This window comes from Salvelinus fontinalis, chromosome 18 (assembly GCF_029448725.1).
Source record: "Salvelinus fontinalis isolate EN_2023a chromosome 18, ASM2944872v1, whole genome shotgun sequence".
In the NCBI taxonomy this organism is placed as follows: domain Eukaryota; kingdom Metazoa; phylum Chordata; class Actinopteri; order Salmoniformes; family Salmonidae; genus Salvelinus; species Salvelinus fontinalis.
This window is the reverse complement of record NC_074682.1, coordinates 59,618,460-59,633,642: the sequence shown is the minus strand read 5'-3', so window position 1 is coordinate 59,633,642 and position 15,183 is coordinate 59,618,460. Positions and strand designations below refer to the sequence as shown.

The window sequence follows — 15,183 nt, the reverse complement described above, 5'->3', positions numbered from 1 at the left end:
GTTATGCTCTTCTGAGATGTAATGTACCTCCGTTAATTTGAGTGTACGCAGATCCGTCCCACAAAATTATTCCGGAAGACAGAAATCGCGCGAAAGGTCTGTTTTGAACACAAGAGTATTTCAGAGGAGTCTGGGAGGTAAATTAGATCCACTTTGTCTTAAATCTGAGAAATATAGATGAGCTAGCTGTGTTCACTTAGCGAGTTCATCATGCTGAGTAACTAGTTCGCGTATCATTGATTAGATAAGTGTGATAGCTAGCTATATGACGGGATATTTATGAGAATAGCAAGCTATCTCTCTTCTTTGCCTTGCAAGAAGGTGCCACTCAAGCCCTTTGATTTCTTTGCAGAATGAAGAAGAATTTGGAAAATGTTTACGAGGCTCAAATCAAAGCACTCCAAGAAGAGATTGCAGCACTGCAAGGCCAACAGGACAAGAATGAGCGAGAGATTGCTATGAATCTTGGAGGAGGACGCATGCAAGATGCTCTGTGAGTTGATATTAGGACAGAATTCCTCAAACTCGGTCCGGGGCAGTGGTGGAAAAAGTACCCAATTGGTATACCTGAGTAAAAGTAAAGATACCTTAATAGAAAATGACTCAGGTAAAAGTGAAAGTCACCCAGTAAAATACAACTTCAGTAAAAGTCTAAAAGTATTTGGGTTTTAAATATACTTAAGTATCAAAAGTAAATGTAATTGCTAAAATATTCTTATAGTAAGTGTAAAAGTATAAGTCATTTAAAATTCCTTATTAAGCAAAGCAGATGGTACCATTTTCTTGTTTTAAAAATGTATGGATTGCCAGGGGCCACACTCCAACACTCAGACATAATTTACAGAAGATACCTTTTGTGTTTAGTGAGTCAGCCAGATCAGAGGCAGTAGGGATGACCGTGTGTTTTCTTGATTAAGCGTGTCAATTTTATAATTTTCCTGTCCTGCTAAGCATTCAAAATGTAATGAGTACTTTGGGTGTCAGGGAAAATGTATGGAGTAAAAAGTACATTACAAGTACAGTATTGAAGAAAAGTTGTCAAAAAAAAAAGAGTAAAGTACAGATACTCAAAAAAAAAGTAGTTAAGTTGTACTTTCAAGTATTTTTACTTAAGTACTTTACACCACTGATCCGGGGTCAAATTATTTGATTTATCAGAATCCCCATTAGCCGACGCAAATGGCGACAGCTTGTCTTACTGGGGTCCGACACATAACGAAAAATACATTGCAGACAAAATACTTTACCATTTACATACATTTAAAGACATGAACATGTAGTGTGTGTGTGCATCTATCAGTTCCACATACATGTCAGTACACACACACAACCAGCAGGTCACATGTCAGTACACACAACCAGTAGGTCACATGTCAGTACACACACACACAACCAGTAGGTCACATGTCAGTACACACACACACACAACCAGTAGGTCACATGTCAGTACACACACAGGCAACCAGCAGGTCACATGTCAGTACATACACATACAACCAGTAGGTCACATGTCAGTACACACAACCAGTAGGTCACATGTCAGTACATACACATACAACCAGTAGGTCACATGTCAGTACACACACATACAACCAGTAGGTCACATCTCAGTACACACACATACAACCAGTAGGTCACATGTCAGTACACACACATACAACCAGTAGGTCACATGTCAGTACACACAACCAGTAGGTCACATGTCAGTACACACAACCAGTAGGTCACATGTCAGTACATACAACCAGTAGGTCACATGTCAGTACATACACAGAACCAGTAGGTCACATGTCAGTAAATACACAGAACCAGTAGGTCACATGTCAATTCATACACAGAACCAGTAGGTCACATGTCAGTACATACACAGAACCAGTAGGTCACATGTCAGTACATACACAGAACCAGTAGGTCACATGTCAGTACACACACATACAACCAGTAGGTCACATGTCAGTACACACACATACAACCAGTAGGTCACATGTCAGTACACACAACCAGTAGGTCACATGTCAGTACATACAACCAGTAGGTCACATGTCAGTACATACACAGAACCAGTAGGTCACATGTCAGTACATACACAGAACCAGTAGGTCACATGTCAGTACATACACAGAACCAGTAGGTCACATGTCAGTACATACACAGAACCAGTAGGTCACATGTCAGTACATACACAGAACCAGTAGGTCACATGTCAGTACATACACAGAACCAGTAGGTCACATGTCAGTACATACACAGAACCAGTAGGTCACATGTCAGTACATACACAGAACCAGTAGGTCACATGTCAGTACATACACAGAACCAGTAGGTCACATGTCAGTACATACACAGAACCAGTAGGTCACATGTCAGTACATACACAGAACCAGTAGGTCACATGTCAGTACATACACAGAACCAGTAGGTCACATGTCAGTACATACACAGAACCAGTAGGTCACATGTCAGTACATACACAGAACCAGTAGGTCACATGTCAGTACATACACAGAACCAGTAGGTCACATGTCAGTACATACACAGAACCAGTAGGTCACATGTCAGTACATACACAGAACCAGTAGGTCACATGTCAGTACATACACAGAACCAGTAGGTCACATGTCAGTACATACACAGAACCAGTAGGTCACATGTCAGTACATACACAGAACCAGTAGGTCACATGTCAGTACATACACAGAACCAGTAGGTCACATGTCAGTACATACACAGAACCAGTAGGTCACATGTCAGTACATACACAGAACCAGTAGGTCACATGTCAGTACATACACAGAACCAGTAGGTCACATGTCAGTACATACACAGAACCAGTAGGTCACATGTCAGTACATACACAGAACCAGTAGGTCACATGTCAGTACATACACAGAACCAGTAGGTCACATGTCAGTACATACAACCAGTAGGTCACATGTCAGTACATACAACCAGTAGGTCACATGTCAGTACATACAACCAGTAGGTCACATGTCAGTACATACAACCAGTAGGTCACATGTCAGTACATACACACAACCAGTAGGTCACATGTCAGTACATACACAGAACCAGTAGGTCACATGTCAGTACACACACATACAACCAGTAGGTCACATGTCAGTACACACAACCAGTAGGTCACATGTCAGTACATACACAGAACCAGTAGGTCACATGTCAGTACATACACACAACCAGTAGGTCACATGTCAGTACATACACACAACCAGTAGGTCACATGTCAGTACACACACATACAACCAGTAGGTCACATGTCAGTACACACAACCAGTAGGTCACATGTCAGTACATACAACCAGTAGGTCACATGTCAGTACATACACAGAACCAGTAGGTCACATGTCAGTACACACACATACAACCAGTAGGTCACATGTCAGTACACACAACCAGTAGGTCACATGTCAGTACATACACAGAACCAGTAGGTCACATGTCAGTACATACACAGAACCAGTAGGTCACATGTCAGTACATACACACAACCAGTAGGTCACATGTCAGTACATACACAGAACCAGTAGGTCACATGTCAGTACATACACAGAACCAGTAGGTCACATGTCAGTACATACACAGAACCAGTAGGTCACATGTCAGTACATACACAGAACCAGTAGGTCACATGTCAGTACATACACAGAACCAGTAGGTCACATGTCAGTACATACACAGAACCAGTAGGTCACATGTCAGTACATACACAGAACCAGTAGGTCACATGTCAGTACATACACAGAACCAGTAGGTCACATGTCAGTACATACACAGAACCAGTAGGTCACATGTCAGTACATACACAGAACCAGTAGGTCACATGTCAGTACATACACAGAACCAGTAGGTCACATGTCAGTACATACACAGAACCAGTAGGTCACATGTCAGTACATACACAGAACCAGTAGGTCACATGTCAGTACATACACAGAACCAGTAGGTCACATGTCAGTACATACACAGAACCAGTAGGTCACATGTCAGTACATACACAGAACCAGTAGGTCACATGTCAGTACATACACAGAACCAGTAGGTCACATGTCAGTACATACACAGAACCAGTAGGTCACATGTCAGTACATACACAGAACCAGTAGGTCACATGTCAGTACATACACAGAACCAGTAGGTCACATGTCAGTACATACACAGAACCAGTAGGTCACATGTCAGTACATACACAGAACCAGTAGGTCACATGTCAGTACATACACAGAACCAGTAGGTCACATGTCAGTACATACACAGAACCAGTAGGTCACATGTCAGTACATACAACCAGTAGGTCACATGTCAGTACATACAACCAGTAGGTCACATGTCAGTACATACACACAACCAGTAGGTCACATGTCAGTACATACACAGAACCAGTAGGTCACATGTCAGTACACACACATACAACCAGTAGGTCACATGTCAGTACACACAACCAGTAGGTCACATGTCAGTACATACACAGAACCAGTAGGTCACATGTCAGTACATACACACAACCAGTAGGTCACATGTCAGTACATACACACAACCAGTAGGTCACATGTCAGTACACACACATACAACCAGTAGGTCACATGTCAGTACACACAACCAGTAGGTCACATGTCAGTACATACAACCAGTAGGTCACATGTCAGTACATACACAGAACCAGTAGGTCACATGTCAGTACACACACATACAACCAGTAGGTCACATGTCAGTACACACAACCAGTAGGTCACATGTCAGTACATACACAGAACCAGTAGGTCACATGTCAGTACATACACAGAACCAGTAGGTCACATGTCAGTACATACACACAACCAGTAGGTCACATGTCAGTACATACACAGAACCAGTAGGTCACATGTCAGTACATACACAGAACCAGTAGGTCACATGTCAGTACATACACAGAACCAGTAGGTCACATGTCAGTACATACACAGAACCAGTAGGTCACATGTCAGTACATACACAGAACCAGTAGGTCACATGTCAGTACATACACAGAACCAGTAGGTCACATGTCAATACATACACAGAACCAGTAGGTCACATGTCAGTACATACACAGAACCAGTAGGTCACATGTCAGTACATACACAGAACCAGTAGGTCACATGTTAGTACATACACAGAACCAGTAGGTCACATGTCAGTACATACACAGAACCAGTAGGTCACATGTCAGTACATACACAGAACCAGTAGGTCACATGTCAGTACATACACAGAACCAGTAGGTCACATGTCAGTACATACAACCAGTAGGTCACATGTCAGTACATACACAGAACCAGTAGGTCACATGTCAGTACATACAACCAGTAGGTCACATGTCAGTACATACACAGAACCAGTAGGTCACATGTCAGTACATACACAGAACCAGTAGGTCACATGTCAGTACATACACACAACCAGCAGGTCACATGTCAGTACATACACAGAACCAGTAGGTCACATGTCAGTACATACAACCAGTAGGTCACATGTCAGTACAGACAACCAGTAGGTCACATGTCAGTACAGACAACCAGTAGGTCACATGTCAGTACAGACAACCAGTAGGTCACATGTCAGTACATACAACCAGTAGGTCACATGTCAGTACACATACACACAACCAGTAGGTCACATGTCAGTACAAACAACCAGTAGGTCACATGTCAGTGTGACCCCACAATGCTGGCATTGCAAGCGCCATGCTCTCCCAACTGAGCCACACAGGACCAGTTAATTCATCTATGGTGGTGACGATGATGATGTTTCCCTAACACACAGGTTGGTCATGACAGGACAGAAGGAGACAGGGAAGAGAGACATCACAGCTCACCTGAAGGCTGAGATAATGGAGATGGAGGAAGAGCTCATCAGACAGACCAAGATGAATGGAATCGTTCTTCTCAACTGCTGTGTGAAGACTATGGAGAAAAGTAACTGTCATTCTTTAGAACTACTCCTTTGACTAGGGGTAGGACTAGGGGTAGGACTAGGGGTAGGACTAGGTCTACGACTCGGGGTAGGACTAGGAGTAGGACTAGGGGTAGGACTAGGGGTAGGACTACGACTCGGGGTAGGACTAGGGGTAGGACTAGGGGTAGGACTAGGGGTAGGACTAGGGGTAGGATTAGGGGTAGGGTTAGGGGTAGGACTAGGGGTAGGACTAGGGGTAGGACTAGGGGTAGGATTAGGGTTAGGGGTAGGGTTAGGGGTAGGACTAGGGGTAGGACTAGGGGTAGGACTAGGGGTAGGATTAGGGGTAGGGTTAGGGGTAGGACTAGGTCTACGACTGGGGGTAGGACTAGGTCTAGGGGTAGGATTAGGGGTAGGACTAGGTCTACGACTAGGGGTAGGATTAGGGGTAGGACTAGGTCTACGACTCGGGGTAGGACTAGGGGTAGAACTAGGGGTAGAACTAGGGGTAGGACTAGGGGTAGGACTAGGGGTAGGACTAGGGGTAGGATTAGGGGTAGGACTAGGGGTAGGATTAGGGGTAGGACTAGGGGTAGGACTAGGTCTACGACTAGGGGTAGGACTAGGTCTACGACTGGGGGTAGGTCTAGGGGTAGGTCTAGGGGTAGGACTAGGGGTAGGTCTAGGGGTAGGACTAGGTCTACGACTGGGGGTAGGACTAGGGGTAGGACTAGGTCTACGACTCGGGGTAGGACTAGGTCTACGACTCGGGGTAGGACTAGGTCTACGACTGGGGGTAGGACTAGGGGTAGGACTAGGTCTACGACTAGGGGTAGGACTAGGTCTACGACTAGGGGTAGGACTAGGTCTACGACTCGGGGTAGGACTAGGTCTACGTCTCGGGGTAGGACTAGGTCTATGACTAGGGGTAGGACTAGGGGTAGGACTAAGTCTACGACTAGGGGTAGGACTAGGTCTACAACTAGGGGAGGACTAGGGGTAGGACTAGGTCTACGACTAGGGGTAGAACTAGGTCTACGACTCGGGGTAGGACTAGGTCTACGACTCGGGGTAGGACTAGGTCTACGACTAGGGGTAGGACTAGGGGTAGGACTAAGTCTACGACTAGGGGTAGGACTAGGTCTACGACTAGGGGAGGACTAGGGGTAGGACTAGGTCTACGACTAGGGGTACGACTAGGTCTACGGGTAGGACTAGGTCTACGACTAGGGGTAGGATTTGGGGTAGGACTAGGGGTAGGACTAGGGGTAGGACTAGGTCTACGACTAGGGTAGGACTAGGTCTACGACTAGGGTAGGACTAGGGGTAGGACTAGGTCTACGACTAGGGGTAGGACTAGGGGTAGGACTAGGACTAGGGGTAAGACTAGGTCTACGACTAGGGGTAGGGGTAGAACTAGGTCTACGACTCGGGGTAGGACTAGGTCTACGACTCGGGGTAGGACTAGGTCTACGACTAGGGGTAGGACTAGGGGTAGGACTAAGTCTACGACTAGGGGTAGGACTAGGTCTACGACTAGGGGAGGACTAGGGGTAGGACTAGGTCTACGACTAGGGGTACGACTAGGTCTACGGGTAGGACTAGGTCTACGACTAGGGGTAGGATTAGGGGTAGGACTAGGGGTAGGACTAGGGTAGGACTAGGTCTACGACTAGGGTAGGACTAGGGGTAGGACTAGGGGTAGGACTAGGTCTACGACTAGGGGTAGGACTAGGTCTACGACTAGGGGTAGGACTAGGGGTAGGACTAGGACTAGGGGTAAGACTAGGTCTACGACTAGGGGTAGGGGTAGGTCTACGACTAGGGGTAGGACTAGGACTACGACTAGGGGTAGGACTAGGTCTACGACTAGGGTTAGGGGTAGGGTTAGGTCTACGACTCGGGGTAGGGTTAGGTCTACGACTAGGGGTAGGACTAGGTCTACAACTAGGGGTAGGACTAGGTCTACGACTAGGGGTAGGACTAGGTCTACAACTAGGGGTAGGACTAGGGGTAGGACTAGGTCTACGACTGGGGGTAGGACTAGGTCTAGGGGTAGGACTAGGGGTAGGACTAGGTCTACGACTAGGGGAGGACTAGGTCTACGACTAGGGGTAGGACTAGGTCTACGACTAGGTCTACGACTAGGGGTAGGACTAGGGGTAGGACTAGGTCTACGACTGGGGGGAGGACTAGGTCTAGGGGTAGGACTAGGTCTACGACTCGGGGTAGGACTAGGTCTACGACTAGGGGTAGGACTAGGTCTACGACTAGGGGAGGACTAGGTCTACGACTCAGGGTAGGACTAGGGGTAGGACTAGGTCTACGACTCGGGGTAGGACTAGGGGTAGGACTAGGTCTACGACTCGGGGTAGGACTAGGTCTACGACTCGGGGTAGGACTAGGTCTACAACTAGGGGTAGGACTAGGGGTAGGACTAGGACTACGAGTAGGGGTAGGGTTAGGTCTACGACTAAGGGTAGGACTAGGGGTAGGACTAGGGGTAGGGTTAGGTCTACGACTCGGGGTAGGACTAGGTCTACGACTCGGGGTAGGACTAGGTCTATGACTCGGGGTAGGGTTAGGTCTACGACTAAGGGTAGGACTAGGTCTACGACTAAGGGTAGGACTAGGTCTACGACTAAGGGTAGGACTAGGTCTACGACTAAGGGTAGGACTAGGTCTACGACTAAGGGTAGGACTAGGTCTACGACTAGGGGTAGGACTAGGTCTACGACTAGGGGTAGGTCTAGGGGTAGGACTAGGGGTAGGACTAGGTCTACGACTAGGGGTAGGACTAGGTCTAGGGGTAGGACTAGGGGTAGGACTAGGGTTTAAGATTAGGGGTAGAACTAGGTCTACAACTAGGGGTAGGACTAGGGGTAGGACTAGGTTTACGACTAGGGGTAGGACTAGGTCTAGGGGTAGGATTAGGGGTAGGACTAGGTCTACAACTAGGGGTAGGACTAGGTCTACGACTAGGGGTAGGACTAGGCAGTCCTGGTCCCAGAGTTAGTCGATCACTGAACTGGTCAGTCAGCTCAGTTGGTCAGATGTGGTGTCTGGTTGGAACAAAACCCTGCAGTATTGGCAGCACTCCAGGAACAGGGTTGTCTTCCCCCCTGGTCTATACAAAGATAAGGGCTCTATCTCAATGAATCTTTCCATGATTCCTCGTCTCCTTGCCGCCTCAACCTTATTGGAGGAGAAGGTTCAAAGCTCTCAGACTTTCTCTAATCTGTTTTGAGAAGGAGCCAAGGAGGTGAGGAGAGAGGATGCGAGGAATTGAAGAGACATGAATAGATTAAGAGCTAAAGTTTGGGGATATCTTTGTTATAATCTCATGTTTTTTCCCCTCTGCCCTCTTCTAAGGCAACAAGAAAATGGTGCAACAACACAGGTTGACGGGCCACTGCTCCTTCTTAGACTTCCAAGTGGAGTTTGAGCTCACTGATGTTCAGGTGAGAAGAATGTGTGGGAAGGCTATTCTGAACTATTGCCTCTGGGGGGGTGCTATTGAGCCAGAAGAGATCCCCTTAAAGGACCCCCCCCCCCCCCCCAGTCATTTTCTGTCCTAGAGAGGAAATGCACATTTAGGGGCAGGGTTCCGGTCTAAAATAACAGCTTCGACTGCTCCTACAGTTCTGCTTCGGAACTGCAGTTTAACTGACGATGGGTTCAGGTCAGGGCTTTGTGCAGGCCAGTCAAGTTGTTCCACATGGATCTCGACAAACTATTTCTGTGTGGACTTCGTTTTGTGCACTGAGGCATTGTCATGCTGAAACAGGAAAGGCCCTTCCCCAAAATGTTGCCACAAATTTGGAAGCACAGAATCGTCTAGAATGTCATTGTATGCTGTAGCGTTAAGATTTCCCTTCACTGGAACTAAGGGACCTGAACCCATGAAAAACATTATTCAATTATTCTTCTTCCACCAAACTTTACAGTTGGCACTATGCATTGGGGCAGGTAGCGTTCTCCTGGCATCCGCCAAACCCAGATTCGTCCGTCGGACTGCCAAATGGTGAAGCGTGATTCATCACTCCAGAGAACGTGTTTCCACTGCTCCAGAGTCCAATAGCGACGAGCTTTACACCCCTCCATCCAATGCTTGGCTTTGCGTATGATGATCATAGGTTTGTGTGTGTCTGCTCAGCCATGGAAACCCATTTCATGAAGCTGCCAACAATCAGTTATTGTGCTGACGTTGCTTCCAGAGACAGTTTGGAACTCGGTAGTTAGTGTTGCAACCGAGGACAGACAATTTTTACGCTTTACGCGCTTTAGCAGTCTAGTTTTGTAACTTTGTGGTGCCTACCATTTCGCTGCTGAGCTGTTGTTGTTCCTAGACATTTCCACTTCACAATAACAGCACTTACAGTTGACCGGGGGCAGCTCCAGCCAGGCAGAAATTTAACGAACCAGCTTGTTGAAAAGGTGACATCCTATGACGATGCCACGTTGAAAGTCACTGAGCTCTTCATTAAGGCCATTCTACTGCCAATGTTTGTTTATGGAGATTGCATGGCTGTGTGCTCAATTTTATACACCTGTCAGCAACGGGTGTGGCTGAAATAGCCAAATCCACTAATTTGAAGGGGTGTCCACATACTTTTGTATATTTTGTGGAGCTTTGTTATCTCCAATGTTTTGTCATCTTCCCTAAATAGCGGCCGTGAATCCGCCATAGAAATAGTAAGAAAGAATAAGATGAATCTCTAGTAATATGGATAACTATTGAAAGATGACTAATATGCATTTTTCTTACATTGAAATGGACACGGTGCAACCTTTGGTAGGTAGGCTGCTGGCAGACACGGTGCAACTTTGGTAGGTAGGCTGCTGGCAGACACGGTGCAACCTTTGGTAGGTAGGCTGCTGGCAGACACGGTGCAACCTTTGGTAGGTAGGCTGCTGGCAGACACGGAGCAACCTTTGGTAGGTAGGCTGCTGGCAGACACGGTGCAACCTTTGGTAGGTAAGCAGCTGGCAGACCCGGTGCAACCTTTGGTAGGTAGGCTGCTGGCAGACACGGTGCAACCTTTGGTAGGTAGGCTGCTGGCAGACCCGGTGCAACCTTTGGTAGGTAGGCTGCTGGCAGACCTGGTGCAACCTTTGGTAGGTAGGCTGCTGGCAGACCCGGTGCAACCTTTGGTAGGTAGGCGGCTGGCAGACACGGTGCAACCTTTGGTAGGTAGGCGGCTGGCAGACACGGTGCAACCTTTGGTAGGTAGGCTGCTGGCAGGTCTTGGCTGCGGTACAGCTGAACCAAGTCAGCCCGTGGTCATGGTTCTCACAAGGGGAAGTGAAATTATAGGCTACAATGACTTTGCTCGTGATCATGCACGCTGCAAATTACATATAACTAAGTTCCTTGAATTTTCTTTAGCGAGCTGCCTTTTCCTTATCTGGATACTTGTGGTTTCTAGCGAACCTTTCACAAATCAAAGCAGTGAAGCAAAACTTCCTGTGGTCAAAACCATTCATCTTGGGGTGACTGGGGGAGTGGGTTTGCAAAAATGCTATCGTATCGCACAATTATATCATTTTATAAAATGCCTTCAGAAAGTATTCAGACCCCTTGACTTTTTCCACATTTTGTTACGTTACAGCCTTATTCTAAAATTGATTCATCAATATATACACAATACCCCATAATGACATCACAATACCCCATAATGACATCACAATACCCCATAATGACATCACAATACCCCATAATGACATTACAATACCCCATAATGACATTACAATACCCCATAAGGACATCACAATACCCCATAAGGACATCACAATACCCCATAATGACATTACAATATCCCATAATGACAAAGCGAAGACAGGTTTTTAGAAAGTTTAGCAAAAATAAAAAATAAATAAATAAAAAAACATACCTTATTTACATAAGTATTCAGACCCTTTGCGATGAGACTCAAAATTGAGCTCAGGTGCATCCTGTTTCCATTGATCATCCTTGAGATGTTTCTACAACTTGATTGGAGTCCACCTGTGGTAAATTCAATTGATTGGACATGATTTGGAAAGGCACACACCTGTCTATATAAGGTCCCACAGTTGACAGTGCATGTCAGAGCAAAAACCAAGCCATGAGGTCGAAGGAATTATCCGTAGAGCTCCGAGACAGGATTGTGTCGAGGCACAGATCTGGGGAAGGGTACCAAAACATTTCTGCAGCATTGAAGGTCCCCAAGAACACAGAGGCCTCCATCATTCTTAAATGGAAGAAGTTTGGAACCACCAAGACTCTTCCTAGAGCTGACTGCCCGGCCAAACTGAGCAATTAGGGCAGAAGGGCCTTGGTCAGGGAAGTGACCAAGAACCCGATGGTCACTGACAGAGCTCCAGAGTTCCTCTATGGAGATGGGAGAACCTTCCAGAAGGACAACCTTCTCTGCAGCACTCCACCAATCAGGCCTTTATGGTTGAATGTCCAGGTGGAAGCCAATCCTCAGTAAAAGGCACGTGACAGCCCGCTTGGAGATTGCCAAAAGGCAGCTAAAGGACTCTCAGACCATGAGAAACAAGATTCTCTGGTCTGATGAAACCAAGACTGAACTCTTTGGCCTGAAAGCCAAGCGTCACGTCTGGAGGAACCCTGACACCATCGATACAGTGAAGCATGGCGGTGGCAGCATCATGCTGTGGGGATATTTTTCAGTGGCAGGGACTGGGAGACTAGTCAGGATCGAGGGGAAAGATGAACTGAGCAAAGTACAGCGAGATCCTTGATGAAAACCTGCACCAGAGTGCTCAGGACCTCAGACTGTTAAACCAGTTTGTAAAGTTACCCTGTATTGGAGTTCGATCCCAGGCTCAGGAGGCCAAGTAGACACAAGACTGTTTGGCTCATCTCAAGACAACCCTGTTCCTGGAGTGCTGCCAATACTGCAGGGTTTTGTTCAAACCAGGCACCACATCTGACCAACTGAGCTAACTGATCAGTTCAGTGATAGACTAAATTTAAACACACCTGGTCTTCCATGTTGGTTAACTCCAGGACCAGGACTGCCTAGTCCTACCCCTAGTCCTTTGCAAGCTGTTTCTGATTAATTAACAATGCCATGCTGGTTGGATGGTAACGTTCAAATACCCAGCCAGCCCTGAAACGAAATGTAGGTCGATAACAATTTCTACATCATATCATCGGGAAAGACACTTCAGTCACACAGATTTTTACAAAAGTGGGCAGTTCGATTTTGTCACGTCAAGCCCAAATATATCATACTTTGACTAAAACGATGATCTATTGCCTTAAATCATTGTGCTAAGTCATGGAAAACCTCTGGCCATCGTCTGTGAGCTCGAAAGGGTGGATATTTGCTGGTTTGGCCATTTTTTTAATTGACAGAAATAATGTCCAGAAGAAATAGCCTGTAGTAAGTAGACCTATATATCTTCCAAGGGTTGAATGGATGAACCTGTTATCTGCGGTCTTCAACACAAGGGGGCAGTGTAGATCTATATTTATGGCAGACTGAAGCAAGGGCATGGTGTCAACACAGGAAACAGACACATCACCCCTCAGTTCAGGGATTCTATGGCAGACTGAAGCAAGGGCATGGTGTCAACACAAGTTATGGCTATGGATGCTTTTAGACCAAACCAATGGATAACTGTCTAATACTGCTGGTTATGGATGCTTTTAGACCAAACCAATGGATAACTGTCTAATACTGCTGGTTATGGATGCTTTTAGACCAAACCAATGGATAACTGTCTAATACTGCTGGCTATGGATGCTTTTAGACCAAACCAATGGATAACTGTCTAATACTGCTGGTTATGGATGCTTTTAGACCAAACCAATGGATAACTGTCTAATACTGCTGGTTATGGATGCTTTTAGACCAAACCAATGGATAACTGTCTAATACTGCTGGTTATGGATGCTTTTAGACCAAACCAATGGATAACTGTCTAATACTGCTGGTTATGGATGCTTTTAGACCAAACCAATGGATAACTGTCTAATACTGCTGGTTGTGGATGCTTTTAGACCAAACCAATGGATAACTGTCTAATACTACTGGTTGTGGATGCTTTTAGACCAAACCAATGGATAACTGTCTAATACTGCTGGTTATGGATGCTTTTTGACAAAAGTCTGCTTTTGTTGAAAAAGTATCAGTTTAGTGTATCATATCATTTTATTATGATTGGCTGTAATTGATACCGTTTAAAGCTAACTGACGTCTTTGGCCTTCTCGTAGGAGGATACTACCCTGGTGAGGACGATCACTGACCTCAACATCGTCATGGACAGCACTGAGTTTAAGGACTTCAGTAAATTTGTGTCTGGGTAAGGCCATAATTTTGAAAAAATGTATTCCAACACGTCCCCGTTTTATTTTGTTTGACAGTTTTATTACTGTTGTAACACTCGCACTCGATCAATAGCGATCAATATCTTTACTGTCAGGGTATGAAGACACACTGTAGGCCGAACTACTTACCGGTGCAAGTCATTTGTAAATGGAAAATGTGAAACCCAGTAACGAGTTGTGATTGTTTAGCTCATCTTAGGACTCTACTAAACGCGTGTTTGCTTAGGACTCTACTAAACTCATGTTTGTTTAGGACTCTACTAAATGTGTGTTTGCTTAGGACTCTACTAAACGTGTGTTTGTTTAGGACTCTACTAAACGCGTGTTTGCTTAGGACTCTACTAAACGCGTGTTTGCTTAGGACTCTACTAAACGCGCGTTTGCTTAGGACTCTACTAAACGTGTGTTTGCTTAGGACTCTACTAAACGCGCGTTTGCTTAGGACTCTACTAAACGCGCGTTTGCTTAGGACTCTACTAAATGTGTGTTTGCTTAGGACTCTACTAAATGCGTGTTTGCTTAGGACTCTACTAAACGTGTGTTTGCTTAGGACTCTACTAAACGCGCGTTTGCTTAGGACTCTACTAAACGCGCGTTTGCTTAGGACTCTACTAAATGTGTGTTTGCTTAGGACTCTACTAAACGCGCGTTTGCTTAGGACTCTACTAAACGTGTGTTTGCTTAGGACTCTACTAAACGCGCGTTTGCTTAGGACTCTACTAAACGCGCGTTTGCTTAGAACTCTACTAAATGTGTGTTTGCTTAGGACTCTACTAAACGCGTGTTTGCTTAGGACTCTACTAAACGCGTGTTTGCTTAGGACTCTACTAAACGCGTGTTTGCTTAGGACTCTACTAAACGTGTGTTTGCTTAGGACTCTACTAAACGCACATTTGTTTAGGACTCTACT

The 15,183-nt window shown here is 45.8% G+C and overlaps 1 protein-coding gene across 2 annotated transcripts in view; it reads left to right on the top strand.

Annotated features, from left to right (window-relative positions):
* The first annotated feature begins 28 nt into the window (after window positions 1-28).
* Window positions 29-15,183, top strand: part of cenpp (centromere protein P) — a 156,730-nt gene continuing 141,575 nt past the window's right edge. Inside the window, exons 1-5 of one of the 2 annotated variants that reach the window (XM_055869947.1) lie at window positions 29-137; window positions 353-493; window positions 5,797-5,948; window positions 9,301-9,389; window positions 14,160-14,248. In XM_055869947.1, coding sequence (XP_055725922.1) covers window positions 354-493; window positions 5,797-5,948; window positions 9,301-9,389; window positions 14,160-14,248 — 470 coding nt within the window. In that variant the 5' untranslated portion in view covers window positions 29-137; window position 353. The other variant, XM_055869948.1, reaches the window with a different exon arrangement.